This window comes from Melitaea cinxia, chromosome 12 (assembly GCF_905220565.1).
Source record: "Melitaea cinxia chromosome 12, ilMelCinx1.1, whole genome shotgun sequence".
NCBI classification, from domain to species: Eukaryota; Metazoa; Arthropoda; class Insecta; order Lepidoptera; family Nymphalidae; genus Melitaea; species Melitaea cinxia.
In genome coordinates, this window is record NC_059405.1 from 2,472,341 (window position 1) to 2,489,963 (window position 17,623).

Below are 17,623 nucleotides of genomic sequence, written 5' to 3' on the forward strand. Positions count from 1 at the left end.
GCTTAGCACACGTAACAGTATGTCGTAGAATTGTAAATAATCACATGTAGTAATTAACGATCGTAAACTGTATTCAAATTGTTTATAATTTTAAATTAATTACAAGGGATTAATCTCCAATTCTGGACGTGGAAAAAGAGGCCTACGTCCAGCGGTGGGATGTAACAGGCTGAATTGTTAATCTTGAACATGAAATTATCTATAAGGCATGTCCATAATTTGAGATACAATAATATAAACATTCCATAACTAAGCAAAATTTTAATTTACATGTAGCGGAAATAAATGAACTGAAAGCGTTCGGTGTCGCCAAATGTAAACATTGAACGTTGGCAACACACCAGCTGCGTGTCGCTCGCAACACATGATTATTTAACTGATACCAATTTTATTTATATTTTACTTGCATTGAAAAAGTTTCGAATTCTATTCTTAAGTCCTCAGATTACAAGTGATTGAACAAATAAACGAACATCTGAGCTATTACTCACATTTTATATTTTCTAAAAAAAGACGATTAAACAAAAAAAATTCTGAAAACTTTAAGATTATTTAAGTTCAAAACTTATTTTTTACAACCAACTAGAACCCAAAAATATTAGTATATCATATTTTATTCGGATCCGAAAAAAACTTCAAAAAATATTATTTATATTGAAAACATAGTAAAATTCTTTGCAAAATAGCGTATAATAAAAAAAATGGCTTGTCAGAAGTGGGATTCGAACCCACGCCCACAGAAGTGGACTGCGACCTGAACGCAGCGCCTTAGACCGCTCGGCCATCCTGACATGTTTTGGTATGTTGTAAACACCAATCTATACCAACCGAACAAACGAATCATATATTTCATAAAGAGTAACCTATTGTAACTTCCCAAAGGTAGCATCGACTCATAACAGGAATATATGCCGTAAAAGCTCTTAAGCGTATAGGCCTTCAACTGACGGAAAACAGGACATGACAGGATATGTACGCTTTTAAACGTTGCAATTGTATTTTATGTATATTCAATGTGTGATTTTATTAAATAGTATTTATGATAGAAACGTAAAAATGTAGCTCACAACACTTTCAATGTAACTTTATATAAAACTATAACAAAAAAACATTCATTAAAAATTTTTTTTTGAACTTCCAACAAAGGTTATCCGCACTCAGATTCTTATAAACATCTTAATAACAATACCATAAAACAGAAATGCATTTATTTTTGTAAGTGTCTCGTTTATAAACTCAAAAAGTATATTTATGAACTTTATTAATACTTCCAAAAATAAAAGAAAATACATATGCATCATATTGGGAGCCTACGAAATTTCAACTTACGACTAAAGTTTTATGTGTTGACAAGTCAGTATAAACCGGTTTGAACTAGCACATACTAATTTAATCCGAATATATGGCTGGCATGGCGTATAAGAATTATAATATTTTTATTGTTGTACTATTTATTTGTAAGTTTTTTTTTTTAAATTAAATATTGAAATAGAATGTATACTTTTTACCCTAACCTCCTCACAATAAAATTGCGGTTAAAATTTTTACTATTTAAATTAACAAACAAACGGCCATTGTAACATAACATATCGCTTTACTACTTATTAGTTATCTCTAACCGACTTCAAAATAAGAGAAGATTCTTGAGTGTGCTGAAGTTTTTGTTACTTTTTGTAAAAAATGCCGGATTACGCTAACGACCCGGCAATTAAGAATCTCCAAGCTTACCTCAGAATAAAGACGGTTCATCCCAACATTAACTACGGTAAGTTAACTACTGCAAGTAATACTATGACTACTGGTATTTGTATATTATAAAACGTATTTTTTTTGTGTATTTAAAAAAAATAAGTGTATTATTTTTGATGACGCGTTGGCGCAGCGGTCACAACACTGGCTGTTGCACTAGCGGTCACGGGCTCGATCCCCGGACATGACAAATATTTGTATTGGCCATACAGATGTTTGTCGTGGTCTGGGCGTTTGTGCTTGTGTATTGTGTGTGTTTTCGGACCCCCTATACAGAAATAAATCCTAGTGGGGCCGTTGATTGTGAAACGTTTATTCTAATTATGGTCGGTCTTCACAGCGTGCTTCAGAGAGAACATGTTACAGCTAATTGTAACTTAAATTCTGAGTCATAAGCGCGTGATAGTAATTTTAACTGAGGTACGGCACAGCAGGAATTTCCTGCTCAAAATATGGAGCAGCCCGACTGGGGAAGTACCTCGACCTTACAGAAGATCACAGCTAAATAATACTGTTTTCAAGCAGTATTGTGTTCCTGTTGGTGAGTAAGGTGACCAGAGCTCCTGGGGGATTGGGGATAGGGTCGGTAACGCGCTTGCGATGCTTCTGGTGTTGCAGGCGTCTAAAAGCTACGGTAATCGCTTACCATCAGGTGAACCGTACGCTTGTTTGCCGACCTAGTGACATAAAAAAAAAGTTATTCTAAGTAAGAAAATCGTCGCTCATTTTTTAGCAGTGTAGTATTTACAGTCTTTCAGATCAAGTACCATTCAGTTCAAAAAATCATAAAGACAGTGTTCGTTAGGGTCAAAATCAGTCAATGTATAATGGGTCTTAAATCAATCGACCAGAATACATACGTATATACATTGACTAACACATAGATGTTAGTCCACGTATATACGTATTTTGGTACCTATGTACCTTTTCATTACTAGCAGGTGATTTCATCTCATGACAAATTTTTCTCTAAGACTTATATAGTTTTATTCTGGCCCATGCGCCTAAGTTAGTAATTAAATTTATTTCCAGACTATTTATTTTGAATTTTATCCTATTTGATTATAATTGAATATTTCGTTATATGCCGTGTTATAAATATGTAGTAAATATTATCGTTTACATGTTTACGAAAGATAAATAATTGATTGTGATTATTTTTGCTTAGAACAGCAGAAACTATAGAAAGCGGAACTGTCCTATCCAAAGAAATTTCATGTTCACGTTATGTATCAATGACTGTGGGGTAACAATAAATGAGCTTACCCTAAATACCAAGCATCCTTCAGGCATTAATTACCCTACATTACACCTCTTATACCCAGCGGCCCAGTTGCCGCAGTCACAAGAAATTGCTTCATTCGCTAATTACAGTGACGATAACCGGTTTGTTTTCTTAAAATCATACACAAATACAATTCAATTTCTCGTACGTATGTTTGTAAAATAATAAAAAGCAACATTTGTGTAAGAAAAACTATTGAGAAGACTTATTTTTTTATATACTACTAGGTCAGCAAACAAGCATACAGTTCACCTAATGGTAAGCGTCTGCTGTAGTATTTAGACCTTTGGAACACTAGAAGCCTCGCACGTTACTGACCCTAACCCTGACCGTCCCCATAAGCTTTGGTTACCTTATTCACTAAAGGAAGACAACACCGCATAAAACCAGTGTTATTTAGCTGTGTACTTCTGTAAGGTTAAGGCACTTCCTCAGTCTGGATTTTTCCAGATTTTGTGCAGGATATTTCCTGCCTATCTTAAGGAAAACTTAACGATTTGTCTTTGCAAAATCTAAATCCAAAATCGGTAAACAAATAAATAGTCTGTAAAGTAAGAGCTATTCATGCCAAAAAAATTATCCAGCAACCCGCATTAAAGCAGTTAGTATATATACAACCATTCTACTCTAAGTAAGCCTTAGCCAGACTGTGGACAACTTACAGGCCGACAATGGTTCAGATTTAGACTACGAATATATCACAGTCTACTCTATTTTAATAACTGAATAACTGGCCCGATTACACCTGTATCTATATTTTCATCAAGTTAATTTTTATTTTCATCTGCAGATGAGTGCATCGCCTATCTGAAACGCCAGGCTTCTGAATTAGGTCTGCCAGTTGTGGTCTACGAGGTGACACCTAAGAAGCCTGTACTTATTATGACCTGGGAAGGGCTTGAACCTAACCTGCCGAGTATCCTTCTTAATTCGCATATGGATGTTGTGCCTGTTTTTGAGGTACGTAAGAGTAAATTCGATAACTTTTATGAAATATTTAAAAAGTATTCCACGAACAATTTCAAATTGTAATACCTATGTATATAGTTTATTTAATTTAACATAAAATATCTCTTAACCTTTCATAACGTTCTTTTAAAATTGAATATCTTCTTATTTCCATTAGTTTTAGAGTGAGAGAATTGCATCTGATTTAAACAAAGTATTCAATCATCAATGGTATTTCTACTCCAATATCAACAAATATAAATCTCAAACCAATTGGCTCCAAATCTACGTTAAAACAAAAAACTGTAGGTTTTTATTTATTTATTTATATTATGTAGATATTAATCGAGGTTTTCCATCCCATTACATTTGAAAAGAATCTCTTAAGCCCATTTAATGGTAATGGTTTAAAGCTGAAATATAGGCATAATAATAACATAAAGCTTAACGCCAAGTATTCTCGTGGATTTACTTTAAATGTACAGGTTTTATTCAAATGATAATTAAATTAAAAAATAATTTGAATTCTTTGTCCGATTAAATATGATATGCTGCTGGTGTGTAGCTCATATACATATGTCTATATATAAAAAAAATTCGTGTCACGATGTATGTTAACGATAAACTCCGAAACTACTGAACCAATTTTTTATAAAACTTTTTAAGCATCCGTAATTTGGTCCAACTTGGGAGTTTCAAGTTTGTATTTTAAATATACACACACGGTACTATATTATACCTATATTTCTAAGGTACACTTAAGGTAAATTAATGCTTATGTTATAGGAAACAGCGAATTGGAGTAATATTTTCATCAGAATGAAATGCGCAATTACTGTCAATTGCACCATCTTAATAGACTTTTGGAGTGAAACTTCTTTAGAATCATTGTGATTTAAAACTAGATGAAACGAAAATGCGTCACGATAAAATCACAATCACATACATCTATAGTAGAGAATAAGATAGAACAGATTACTGCTCAAAACGCATGCATGGCGCTTAGGACCTTTTTCGCGAGACCGTTATCATCGTCGATAAAACAAATTGCAATGCCCTACCTTCCAGTTTTCCAGAAGTTTCACTTCTGCCGTATGTGAATTGCACACATATCCTTATTTATACAAATAAATAGCTACCGCAAATCGCTCTGGTCACCTTACTCACCACAGGAATACACCACTGTGAGCAGTGAGCACTGAAAGCAGTACTATTTAACTGTGATCTTCTGTAAAACTGTAGTAGTCAAAATCTGGAGTAGGTCGAGGTACTACCCCAGATTTTGAGCAAGATATTTCTTGCTGTGCTCTTTCACATTTCGACTAAGATTTTAAATCAATTCAGTTTATGAAAAAATTTCTTAACTCAGCATTTCCTAACTTTATTCAGAAAAGTTGGAAGTACCCTCCGTTTGAAGCGCGTATCGTCGATGACGTCATCTACGCGAGAGGCGTGCAGGACATGAAGTCAGTCGGCATCCAGTACATCGAAGCGATTAGACGTCTTAAGAACAAGGGTACAAGGCTAAAGCGAACTGTACACTTAAGTTTTGTTCCTGGTAAGTGTGGGGTAACTTTTTAAACATGCTTGATACTTTTTTTTTATCATTTTAGATTGAATGCGATAGAATACAAGTTTATGTAGACGATATGTTCAAACGATTGACATGAAATTTGACATGCACATAGCTTGGAGGCCCAGAAAGAAGATCTTTCATCTCGGAAACATACGTAGTTTCCGAGGACTAGCGAAAAATCGTCACAGGCCCAAGAGTAACTTAAGCGAAATTTCTATGATAATCGGAGATCTTCAGGTCAAGTAAACAAACAAAAGTGTAGTCATAATCGTTATCCTGCATATCCTAACATCCGCAGTATTTCCGCTGTCATTCGCTCAAAAGTCCTGAATTTTTAACGCAATAAGGTTCATCCTTGTTCTTTGGGCCTTACACGTCCCTATTGCACAGCGGAATAAATAATTAAGCACATGTACACTTAAAGAGTATTTGTCAAAAAAATATGTCCTTTAGGGACAGTGTAGAAAATTTGTCTTAGAATTTAAGGACCGCTGTTACAACTTAATACTCTAAAGTATAGTTAATACTTCAGACGTAACTACACTAATATAAAATGCTTTTTGCTAATTCTCGGTTCCAATAAAAAAAATATATATATATACTGGATTATTTGTGACTTTTATGCGTCACAATCATAATATCGTGTTTTCCTAAGAAATTCCAATATTTTCTATTGTACTATACATAAATCGTTCGTGTAATACGTAATTGTCACATTTTGTTAAATTTAATATAATACTATCAAAATTAATCGATTTGTATACAAACGTGAACAAAAAAATGTTATAGTTTTTGTTTTTAATTCTTTTATTGGCCACTTTTTGCAAAACTACGTGAATTGGAAATGTGGATTCTACGAAGTTGGCAACGACCCGCAGGCGGTTCTCTTTTAAACTTCTGCTAACACTTAACTTTGAAAAAGTTAAATTGTTCTTGTAAAGTATATATTTACAATATTACCTTTCAATTTAAAAATATTTATACAGTCTTTACGTCTGTAACGTTTTGTATGAAAATAAATATATTAATTTCAATTATATGTTACTGTGTAGTATTGATTTACACGTCACATGGGATCATCTCCAAACTGGTGACTAATAATTAATTTTACGGTACGCGAACCATGGGAATAGCGTAAGCTACTCGCATTATTTATTAACCACGGTAGTATCATAAGGGATTAATAAAATCTTCATCATTACAGCCTATACAGTCCACTGCTGGACATAGGCCTCCACAAGTTTACGCCAAAAATAACGTGAACTCATGTGTTTTGCCCATAGTCACCACGCTGGGCAGGCGGGTTGGTGACCGCAGTACTGGCTTTGTCGTACCGAAGACGCTGCTGCCCGTCTTCGGCATGTGTATTTCAAAGCCAGCAATTGGATGGTTATCCCGCCATCGGTCGGCTTCTTAAGTTCCAAGGTGGTTGTGGAACCTTGTTATCCCTTACTCGCCTCTTACGACACCCACGGGAAGAGAGGGGTGGCTAAATTCTTTAGTGCCGTAGCCACACAGCACAAAATCTTAGGACTCAAAAATCTACTACTAAGTTCCTATATTAAAAAATAAAATAATTGTGTTTGTTGTAAAACAAAATAAAATCGACTTTAAATACGTATTAATAGGGATAGCCAAAAAAGTACTCGTTATATCTCGCTCAAATTTAAATGGGACCACATGACAAGCACCACACTACATGATAACTTTTGAATACGAAAAAAATTATCATTATCGAAATCGGTATATTAGGTACAAAGTAAAAAAATAAAACAATCGAATTGAGAACGTCCTTCTTTTTTTTTTTTCTTTGATGTCAAAACGATTGTTCTCCGTCACGAACCGTTAAGTTCCGAGCATGTTGTCAACATCATCAACATCGTTTGATGAACCCCTGTTGGTTTAAAGTACTTTTAAGTACACTTGTTAAGCAGAAATATTAAAATACCTGTGCCCGCAACTTCATTCGCGTGGAATTTAACAAAATAATTACTGTTCAGTTTTACTATAAAATAAAATATAATCTAATATAAAAGTAGCCTAAGCTACTCTTTATTACATCAGCTATCTGCCAGTGAAATTCACGTCAAAATCAGTTCAGCCATTTCAGAGATTAACCAGACAGACAGACAGACAAACATTACAAAAATGTTATTTTGGTATATGTACTGTGTATACATTCATATGCATTTAATAAAAAGTGGTTATTTTAATATTACAAGCAGACACTCCAATTATTTATTTATTTATTTCCGTATTTACACAACATATCCAAGTAACAAGTAACGAAAAAGGAACAATTAGTTTCTAGGCGTATAAATAATTATAATTAAATATAATTAATTATAATTATATTATTAATTATAATTTGAAAGTAATTACTATTATGATCTCTACTTCTCCTAGCTTAGCTGAGCTATCTGTATTAAAGAGAAGCGATTTTCCTCCCAAGAATTCTACAATTTTTACATTTCATTAGTTTGCCACGAGTTGTTCAGAATTCAAAGTTACATTATAGATTATAAAATTACATTATATTCTATAAAAGATTATATACATAATTTTTAATATTAAGTAGGTTAAGAGTGAAATAATAAAAAATAAAAAACAAACAAAATCAAGAAAATGTATTTATTTATTTGTTTAGATTGTACAAGATTTCTAATATTTATAATTTTAGTACTGGTGTTTCTTTTATTTATGATTATAGACGAAGAAGTTGGTGGAAGAGTGGGATTGGGAGAATTTGTGAAAACGGAAGATTTTAAGAAGTTAAAAGTCGGTTTTGCGCTGGATGAAGGACTGGCTTGCTCTGAGGACTACCTCGTAGTCTACAACGGAGAAAGAAGTATATGGCGTAAGTTTTTAAAGAACTATTTCAAAATGTTACCTGTAACGCTTTACAAGTATAATATATAAATTTATAGTGTCGATTCATGTAGCGAAACTTGTTTTTGTGAACTATTAAACAGTTTGATTAAGTTGGTTAACTTTATTTGATAACTGAATTCTTAGCACTTAAAGGCCGTCGTAACTTAGTTTTATCAGTGATAATTATGTTTGCTCGCAAACGAAAAAAAAAACCGACTTCAATTACATCGTCAAGTAATACAATGTAGGTAAACGAAAACATAGTCAAGTAAATACGATGATAATTCTTTTTTTAATGGAAAGGAAATATCCCAAGTATGGTACCATTATAAGGAAACCAGGATCTAATGATGGGAACCCAAAGAAATCGAGGGAAACCCTCGAAAATCTGCATAACTTTTTACCGGGTGTACCGATTTTGATGATTTTTAATTTAATCGAAAGACGATGTTTATCATGTGGTCACATTTAAATGTCATCGAGATCTGATTACAACTTTTGGAGTAATCTTTGAAACGCGTATTTGACTATTTTTTCGTCTACCTACGTTGTATTTCTTGTCGACGTAATTGAAGTCGGTTTTTTATCGTTTGCCAGCAAACACAATTATTTATTACTAGTTGTCAGTATGTAGTACCTACATCCGAAAACGTTAGTATTAATGAAATCGAAAAGTACACTACTATACATTTTTCACAGAGAACTTAAATAGTCAGGTATCGTGAATTACATTGATGTGCTTTATAGCTAATAATTTTCTGTCATACATAACCTCAAACGAACTTATTATATTTATTAATAAAAATGTAATTTTGTATACATACGGCTGTTATATAAAACACAGGCATTAAGTGCTGAACTGCTGAACATTGTCTTTTCAATAAGTATATCCTTTCCTCAGATGTGAACATAATATGTCCGGGTAAGTCCGGTCACGGCTCGCTTCTGCTTCCGGACAACTGCGGCGAAAAGGTCAGTTGGTTTGTTTTATTATGTCATTTCCGTGTAACTCATGTGTACTTACAAATATTTACAAAATTTTAGATGTATGTATGTATAATGATGTATGTACGATGTGATATTTAATATTTTCATCACTTGCATCATCGAAGAGCCCGGCAAATGTGGGTAAGGTAATATTTATTTTGATCATTATATTATTTCTAAATTATCAATAATATTTTGATATAACACAAAAGGGTTAAATGAAGGTACAATAATTACGACTGGAATCGAATCTATATGTATATATACATATATATATATATATATATATAACTAGGCCAGTAAATAAGTGTACAGCTCACCTGATGGTAAGTGATTACCGTATCTTATAGACGCCTTCAACACCAGAAACATCGCTAGCGTGTTGCCAACCCTACCCCCAATCCCACCCAGGAGCTCTGGTCACCTTACTTACCAGAATAACATAACACTGCTTGAAAGCAGTATCGTTTACAGTTAAGGTTCAATGTTGTTAAATATAAGGTCGAGCTTCCCCAGTCGGGCTGCTCCAGATTTTAAGGTGGATATTTCCTACTGTGACTTTACTCATTTAAAAGGTTTATCTAATAATAAAACACACCATTAATGCCATCAGTATGTTGTTCGCAAATTATAAATCGATTTAATTAAACAACTGGCGACGTTCCAAGCGCCGTTTGTCGCGCTAGATAAGTTTGTGTAACATTGGATTACTTTATTCGCTATTGTTGTGTTTAATTGACAAATGCGAGCATTTGAATATGAGCGAATGAACGCTGTGTCCAAATACTAAATTATCGACCGACATCAGCTATGTTGGTTAACTTAACACTAAATAAAAAAAGCAAAAAAAACCTAGTAATTAAAACTAAAAATTAATACTCAAAAGCATCTTTCATATACACATAAGAGTAGAAAAAAGAAAAATTATAAATGTTGAATAAAAGAAGCAAATAAAATTTAAAAAACTGTATTATCATCAATACTGGATCGAAAAAAGCCGCAAATTAATTGTTCAAAATCTATTTGGCCCGACCGAGAAATACTAAAACCTTACAGAAACATTAAGCTAAATATTGCTATTGTGAGTAAGGTAGCCAGAGCCTCCTGATACTCCTGATATGTTGCAAGTGTTTATATGCTACGATATTCGCTTACAATCAGCGCACCAAATTTGTCAGCCACACTCTTTCCGTATAAATTAGAATAAAACTTAGGACGACTTGTGTCCATGTTAGGTCACTACACTCTTTTTATCCTGTGGATAATAGTTAAAATGGTAATCGCAAGCAAGGCCGGTTATAACTAATAAACTCACGGTTATAAGTATAGTTTAATTATGGTTTTTTGTTTTATCTAAAATGGATGATATAAGATTCCTAACTACAGAAACATTAATTTAAATTTGATTTATTTATTTTTTAAGTCAGATTCTATAAAACTTTACAGTTCTAGTAACTTCCTTAACTGCTAAGTAAGTAGAAGGATTTACCTCTTTTTTATACAACTAAGTTAGCAAACAAACGTCGGTCCACCTGATGTTAAGCGGTTACCGTAGCATATCTAGACGTCTGCAAAATCAGAAGCATTCAAGCGATTTGCCGACCTTACACCTCGCTCCCCAGGAGCTCTGGTCACCTTACTCACCACAGAAACACAATTCTGCTTGAGAACAGTGTTATTCAGCTGTCATTTTTAATAACGTCAATTTACTACAACTAATTCTATCATAGTAACTTACTAATTATGTCTGTGCACATTTATATTTCCCCGAAATATATATATCATAGTAAGATAATATAAATAATGTTATTTTATTCTAGATAAGATACATAATAGACAAGTTTATGGACCTCCGTCAAGAATCAAAGAAGAAACTAGAAAGCAATCCGGAACTGACCATTGGTGATGTCACATCCGTCAATTTGACCATGCTTAGTGTAAGTATAAATCTAACCTTATATGTATAAAAAAAATCTCGTGTCAAAATGTTAGTTACAATACTCCTCCAAAATGGCTGGACCGATTTTTATGAAATTTTGTGTGCATATCGGGTAGGTCTGAGAATCGGCCAACATCTATTTTTCATACCCCTAAGTTATAAGAGTAAGGGGGTTCATTACATATATAGCAAAACAACATTTGCGGAGTCAGCTAGTAATATATAAAAATATACTTAAAAATACATATTATTCTTTATTAAAGATTGTTTTAACGTTTTCGAGAATTTGATTAATTTACGCACTTTTTACATAATAATTTATTGTATACACACTTTAATTTTTATATTTTCTCAACCATCTCTTCTTGTTCGGACGAAGACTGTCGCGTCATTACCACCCAAATCAAAGCTTCATATTTAGAAGTTGACGCACGTGTGTAAATGCAATATTTTAAGCTACAGGTTTACTCACAACGAATTTTGAACGACATTTAATTCATATCTATCTATATTTAGATATACATAAGACAATATTGAATATTTACATATATACAACCTCGAGTTTTTGAACTGTATGCTCTCACATATTTTTAATATATTTTCTTTCAGGGTGGCATCCAGAACAATGTGATTCCAGAGAAATTTGTCGCTAGTTTCGATCTGCGTTTAGCTCTATCGGTCAACCTCGAAGAATTCGAAAATACGGTTGGTATTTATTTTACTCCTTTTAGTGTTATTTGTATTAGATGTGTGTTTTACTTTAACGCCTTTAATTTCTTTTAGATTATGAGAGATAGAAATATTTATTATATTTGTTTGATAATATTTATAATGAATAAATCTAGTAAAAGTCGCTAATTACGTTTGCGACAGACAGAAGATCGAAAAAAAACCGAAATTACTTTAAAACTAACTTTATTAATATTTTAATTATAACAATTAAACCTATAAACGATGATTCCACTTCGATGTGGGAATATGGAATGATCGCTTTTACAAAAAATAATTATTAGAACTAAATCCGTGAGAACATTACGCCGTTGCTGCATTGACACTTTTACTCAGTAAATATAGAATGAAATGCAACGTAGACAATCCCCATATCATAGTACTACGTAATTCCTCCCCCTTTAGAACGGCGACTATTTTAGCACGTTTAGTGAAAATGTTGCCGGAATATTATCAGGGTTGCTAGATGTTTGCAGGATCTCGGGCGAAGGCTGCTGCTCCCTTTTCACGTCGTTACGTTTCCATAGATAACGTCGAGTTGCCACGATTATTCCAAGTACGCCTGCACTCAATAGTATACTGTAGAACGGAATTGTAGTATGGTATAAAGTGTTTTCCCGTACTTCGTCAATTTGGATAGGAGTTTGGATCATAAGCTGGTCCTGGATGTTGTGTAGTCCCTGGAGATCAATGGTCTTCAGGTTAACGTGAATTGCTTTGGTAGCCTGCTTTTCGGCATTATAAGGTATTTTCATAAATTTGAGAGGTTGTCCCTTGATTTCGTTATAATCGTTTACTATAGTGAATTGTTCCGATTTGAATCGACATCCAACGGGAATTGTAGCTAGGTAACTTCCTTGCAGCAATGTATAGTCCTTCTGGTTACAGATTAGCTGCGCTTTCGTTTGTCGAGGAAAGGACAGGACGTAATGTTGGTCATCAAGTTTCTCCATTGCTTCTCTAGTTAAGGTGACTGTGGTGAACTCACAGGATTCTTGTAAGGCTTGATTGGTGATCAATTCGTGAATACAATCTGATTTGGTGTGAAGCTGATGATGAATTCCTATTTCACAGAGGTACCAGTTTTTTAACTTCGGGCATTCAGCCTCCATGTACACAAACGACATCTCGATTGTTGCCAGGAAGGGAAAAGGTGGGATAAGAGCCTGGTCGTGCTTATTCGGTACTACTGATAATCTATAAAAATCATAAGTTATTTTAGAATAAATTGGAAATTTAAATATAAAAACTATTTGTTTATTCACAAAATATGACCCTGGTTTAATGACATTATAATATTCTCTAAGATCTAAATCTAACACTTGCTCTTCTGAATAAATTGACTTTAGCTTTAAAATCATAGATTCTAATACATCTATGTCTATCATTGAATGATGTGTACTAGATGCATGGATAAACGCTAAACTATTTTCTATTCTTAATAATTCTAAAGATAAGTCTTCTATGTTTTCACTAATTAATGACAAAAGTTGGGCAAAATTTGCGTATCTTGTTAAACTTTGTATTGCCTTATTTTGTAATATTAACTCTAAGGTTTTATTTATTCTATTCTGGTTATCTACTATCTGTCTAATAACATTTCCATGTTTTAACATCCATTCCTTGCTCAGACTAATATGATTGTTAAATTCAGATGACAACTTTATTTGATTATTTTCTAATACTCTAATTGCCTCATTATATTTCAACGCATCATTGTGATCTAAGTTACCAGTCAAACTTTTTATCATAGAACCTTACCCGTCTATAAGGCCTCTTTTCATTCTATTTATTCCACTAGGCTCTAGAGAATGTAATTGTTTTAAAACATTGCCAAGCTTGTTAGCAAGATAATTAATTTGAATCTCGTATAAGTTATAGGTTTCATTACTCATTCGATTTCGAAAATCAAGCAGTTGAGTCTGTAATGAATGAATATTAGTTTCGAGGTCGTCCAATTTTACATACTGTATAAATGTATGATAGTGTGTAGTTAGTTTCATGGATCCGAGTTTGAAAGGTAGTAGTCCTGGTCCGTCATTAAGGCTCTCAAGTCTTATCTCCTGAAGTTGTGTCAATGGGAGGATTGTTAGAAGGAGGATCCTGTAACAAATTAGCTGTTTTAGGAACTCGTTTCAGTCGGGATTTCGCTATGGGGCCACATTTCTTGGAGGTATAAATATGAATGGGTAAGTCAGCTAACACTGTGTCATGTGTATATCGTGGAGCAGTCTTTTGTCGACTAGCAAGGGGGTTTTTTATAAATACTGATTGTTGGGGTGCGTACTCCTTTTCAGGTTCGCGAGTCTCATTTCTTTTCTCTATTAACGCAGTACGATTTGAAAGTGACGAGGAATTAATGATGTCGTATACCTGTTTCATTTTATCTCAATGAACTTGAGTGTATTGTTGTAAGAGTTGTTGCGTTATGTCTATGTCTGTGCAATCCCTAGGGTCAAAGTGTCCAGTCAATAAGTCAAAGGGGCGACATCTTGTGAAGCTGTGAATAGAACTATTATACGCTATTATAGCATAAGGTACAAGGTTGACTATTGGTTCGTCTTTATGTTTTAATTTGAGAAGTCTTAGGTGTTCTAAAAGGGTTGAGTGGAATCTTTCTATGTTACCATTGTCATTAGGTGAATGAGCTAATATTCGATGGTGGTTAATTTTATGAAGTCGGGTAAATTCCATAAACAACTGGTTAGTAAATTCAGTCCCATTGTCAGTAATTATAGTAACCGGTATGCCATGGTGAGTACTGTATTGTAATAAAGCTTGTAGTATACTTAAAGCTGTACCGTCGCGAAGATGGTAAGCTTGGCCATACTTAGTGAAAACATCAATGAAAGTTACGTATTTTTCATTTTGAACTGTGAACAAATCCATATGAACTATTTCAAATGGTTTGGTAGCGGGTGGAACAACATTGAACTGTGGTCTAAGTGGGTTTCTGTCGTATTTAGCTTGGCCACAAATAGTACATTCGTTAATAAATTTTGTTATATGCTCTTTCATTTTTGGCCAATAATACTTATGAGACAAAGCTAAATAACATTCATTAATTCCACGATGATTAGTTTTACCATCGTGATAATGACGAATTATTTCTTGTTGACGCAAATATTCCTTAACATTTTCTAATTCTGTTTTAACTAAAACAAGATTGAAGGAGGAACATTTGAATTTACTTTGCAGGATCGGGATAATTGAATACATAGCTAAAGGAGGATTTATTAAAATGGCAGTTTTGATTTTAGGACTAATATACTCGATACTATTATATTCAAACAACAAAAGCACACAACGAAAAATGACAATACAAAGACTATACCTACAACGTTGTTAAGTCATTGTCACGTGACTAAGCACTCTTTCTTCATTTTTATCAATATTTTTTTTAAATTAAGGACAAAGAAGGTATAATTACATTAATATATTATCTGGGTGTATCATGGACTATATTTTTCGACTATAATAGTTAAAAAATATTTTATAATTTCATATATTTAAATTAGATTAAAATGTAATTATAATCTTAAACGGAATAGAAAAAAAAATTCAACACATAAAAATTACCATTTACCTGTATACAAAATATAGCAGACTAACAATAACTTAAAAATGGCAGGTGGGAAACCGCAAAAATCCGGTTCAACGGTGATATAACTAGTACAAACCTTTTCAGATAAAACAATGGTGTAAGGAAGCGGGAGACGGCGTGACATATGAATTCGATCAAAAGGACGAATATGTCCCGCCGACTAGCGTGGACGATACCAACGTGTACTGGACCGCTTTCAAATCTGCCATGGATCAAATGTGAGTGAATTATTCATTCAATCATTCGTTCATTATCATTCGATCATTTTCCGAATATTATAGTTATTGAGGTAGGGCACAGCAGGAAATATTCTGCCCAAAATTTGGAGCAACCTGACTGAAATACATCAACCTTACAGAAGACCACAGTTTTTTTTAAAATGATGCATGATTAAATGATAAGTTAATATCACTTCGTTCTTTTTGTAATCACTTTTTTGTACGAATATATTTAAAATCGCTTAATGAATTAATTCATTACTCATCATTCGTGATCGCATTATCATTCCTTTCGCATTTAATTCGTAACTTCCATGCATTGATTGCCACTTTCTTACATTTAAATTCAGATCTTTCATTTATCCACGACTCTTTAAACAATACACCTCAATATTTTAAATGTAATGCTAAAATGCTTATTGTTCCTGTAAATTTTGAACATTTTTCACTATATAAATGTATGGAAAGCCACCAAGTTCTGCAACTTTCACTAATAATGAACATTTATTTAGTTAATACTCGTAGCTTAGAACTTGAGACAAGGGAGACAATTCGTTGTTTTGTATAATTCGTTGTATATTTAAATAATAATACATTGCAAAACTTCGAACAGTTTTTGTACACATTATTCATATACATGAAAAATTCAAACACTTAAGAAATATTGTTCATTACTATATAGTTTACTAGCTGACAGCCACGCGTTGCTGTAGTTCAGTAATTATAATTTATTAAAATATATGTAAATTCTATATTCAAACGCACCATTCACGATTTAAAAATAGAAATACAGCGCCATCTAGCGGATATCTGTGCAACTTAGATGCCAAACCGCCATCTATTAGAATTTTACAGAACTAAGCGATAAATACACACTAAAGTCGAATAATAAATACTTAATTTGCAATAACATATATTGAGATCAACAATTGAGATAAAAACTATGTATCAAGATCCCTATCAGAGACCCTATCTCCCAAAATGGACCAAATTACAGATGCATACAAAATTTGATAAAAATTGTATCAGTAGTTTCGGAGTTTTTCGCTAACATACATCGTGACACGAAATTTTTATATGGGTATGTATATAGATTAGAAAAGTCGTTACTTCATGATAAATCAGTAATTACTTTGACTAGTAAGTAATTTTTTTATATAATTTATTTAAATTCAAAGAGCTTGTGATAATACCAGTGTCGCTGACGTCCGTAGACTACGGTTACCGCTCACCATCACTCAGACTGTATGCCTTTTTTTCTAGTCTAATGGATTAAAAAGATAGGATATTACAGCAACATATATAATCTTTCTTCTACAGGGAGAAAGAGACCTATGCCCAGCAGAGGAACCTAAATCAATCAACCAACAATAAAAATAGTATGTAATTAATTTGATATTATTAATCATAGCAACATCGGTGTGAAAGTCCGTACATTCCCCGGCGGTACGGACTCTCGCTACGCGCGGATGCAGGGTATCCCCGCGTTAGGCGTGTCACCGCTACGGCGCGTGCAGTCCGCTATTCACGAGCACAATGAGAGCCTACCTGCTTCTGTGTTCTTGGAGGGAATCACCGTTTACGAGGCTGTGTTACCTGCTATCGCTAATGTTTGATTGATTTTTGTGTAATATTATACATTTATTACAAGTTCTTGTTTTATTTTTATCAATAAAAACCAATTATATAATGTTGTTTTGATTTTTCAACTATCGTA

General features: G+C 33.3%; 1 protein-coding gene and 1 non-coding gene across 2 annotated transcripts; one reads left to right on the forward strand and one right to left on the reverse strand.

The window, feature by feature from the left end:
- Positions 1-707: 707 nt before the first annotated feature.
- Positions 708-791, reverse strand: Trnal-cag. The gene has a single exon. It is a non-coding gene; the product is annotated as a tRNA-Leu (tRNA).
- Positions 792-1,680: 889 nt separating this feature from the next.
- On the forward strand, positions 1,681-17,556 carry LOC123658639 (aminoacylase-1-like). Its single transcript, XM_045594003.1, has 9 exons — positions 1,681-1,765; positions 3,825-3,994; positions 5,372-5,540; positions 8,269-8,415; positions 9,331-9,401; positions 11,237-11,353; positions 11,965-12,060; positions 15,773-15,906; positions 17,318-17,556. Exons 1-9 carry the CDS (start codon positions 1,681-1,683, stop codon positions 17,520-17,522), a joined length of 1,194 nt encoding a protein of 397 aa, XP_045449959.1. The 3' UTR covers positions 17,523-17,556.
- The last annotated feature ends 67 nt before the right edge of the window (positions 17,557-17,623 follow it).

What these genes read in the sequence shown, in the direction of transcription:
- LOC123658639 (XM_045594003.1), top strand. Translation starts at nt 1,681, where the DNA reads ATGCCGGATTACGCTAACGACCCGGCAATTAAGAATCTCCAAGCTTAC. An exon ending in ATGTTGTGCCTGTTTTTGAG is followed by an intron (nt 3,995 to 5,371) that starts GTACGTAAGAGT and finishes AACTTTATTCAG; the next exon opens with AAAAGTTGGAAGTACCCTCC. An exon ending in CGGAGAAAGAAGTATATGGC is followed by an intron (nt 8,416 to 9,330) that starts GTAAGTTTTTAA and finishes TCCTTTCCTCAG; the next exon opens with ATGTGAACATAATATGTCCG.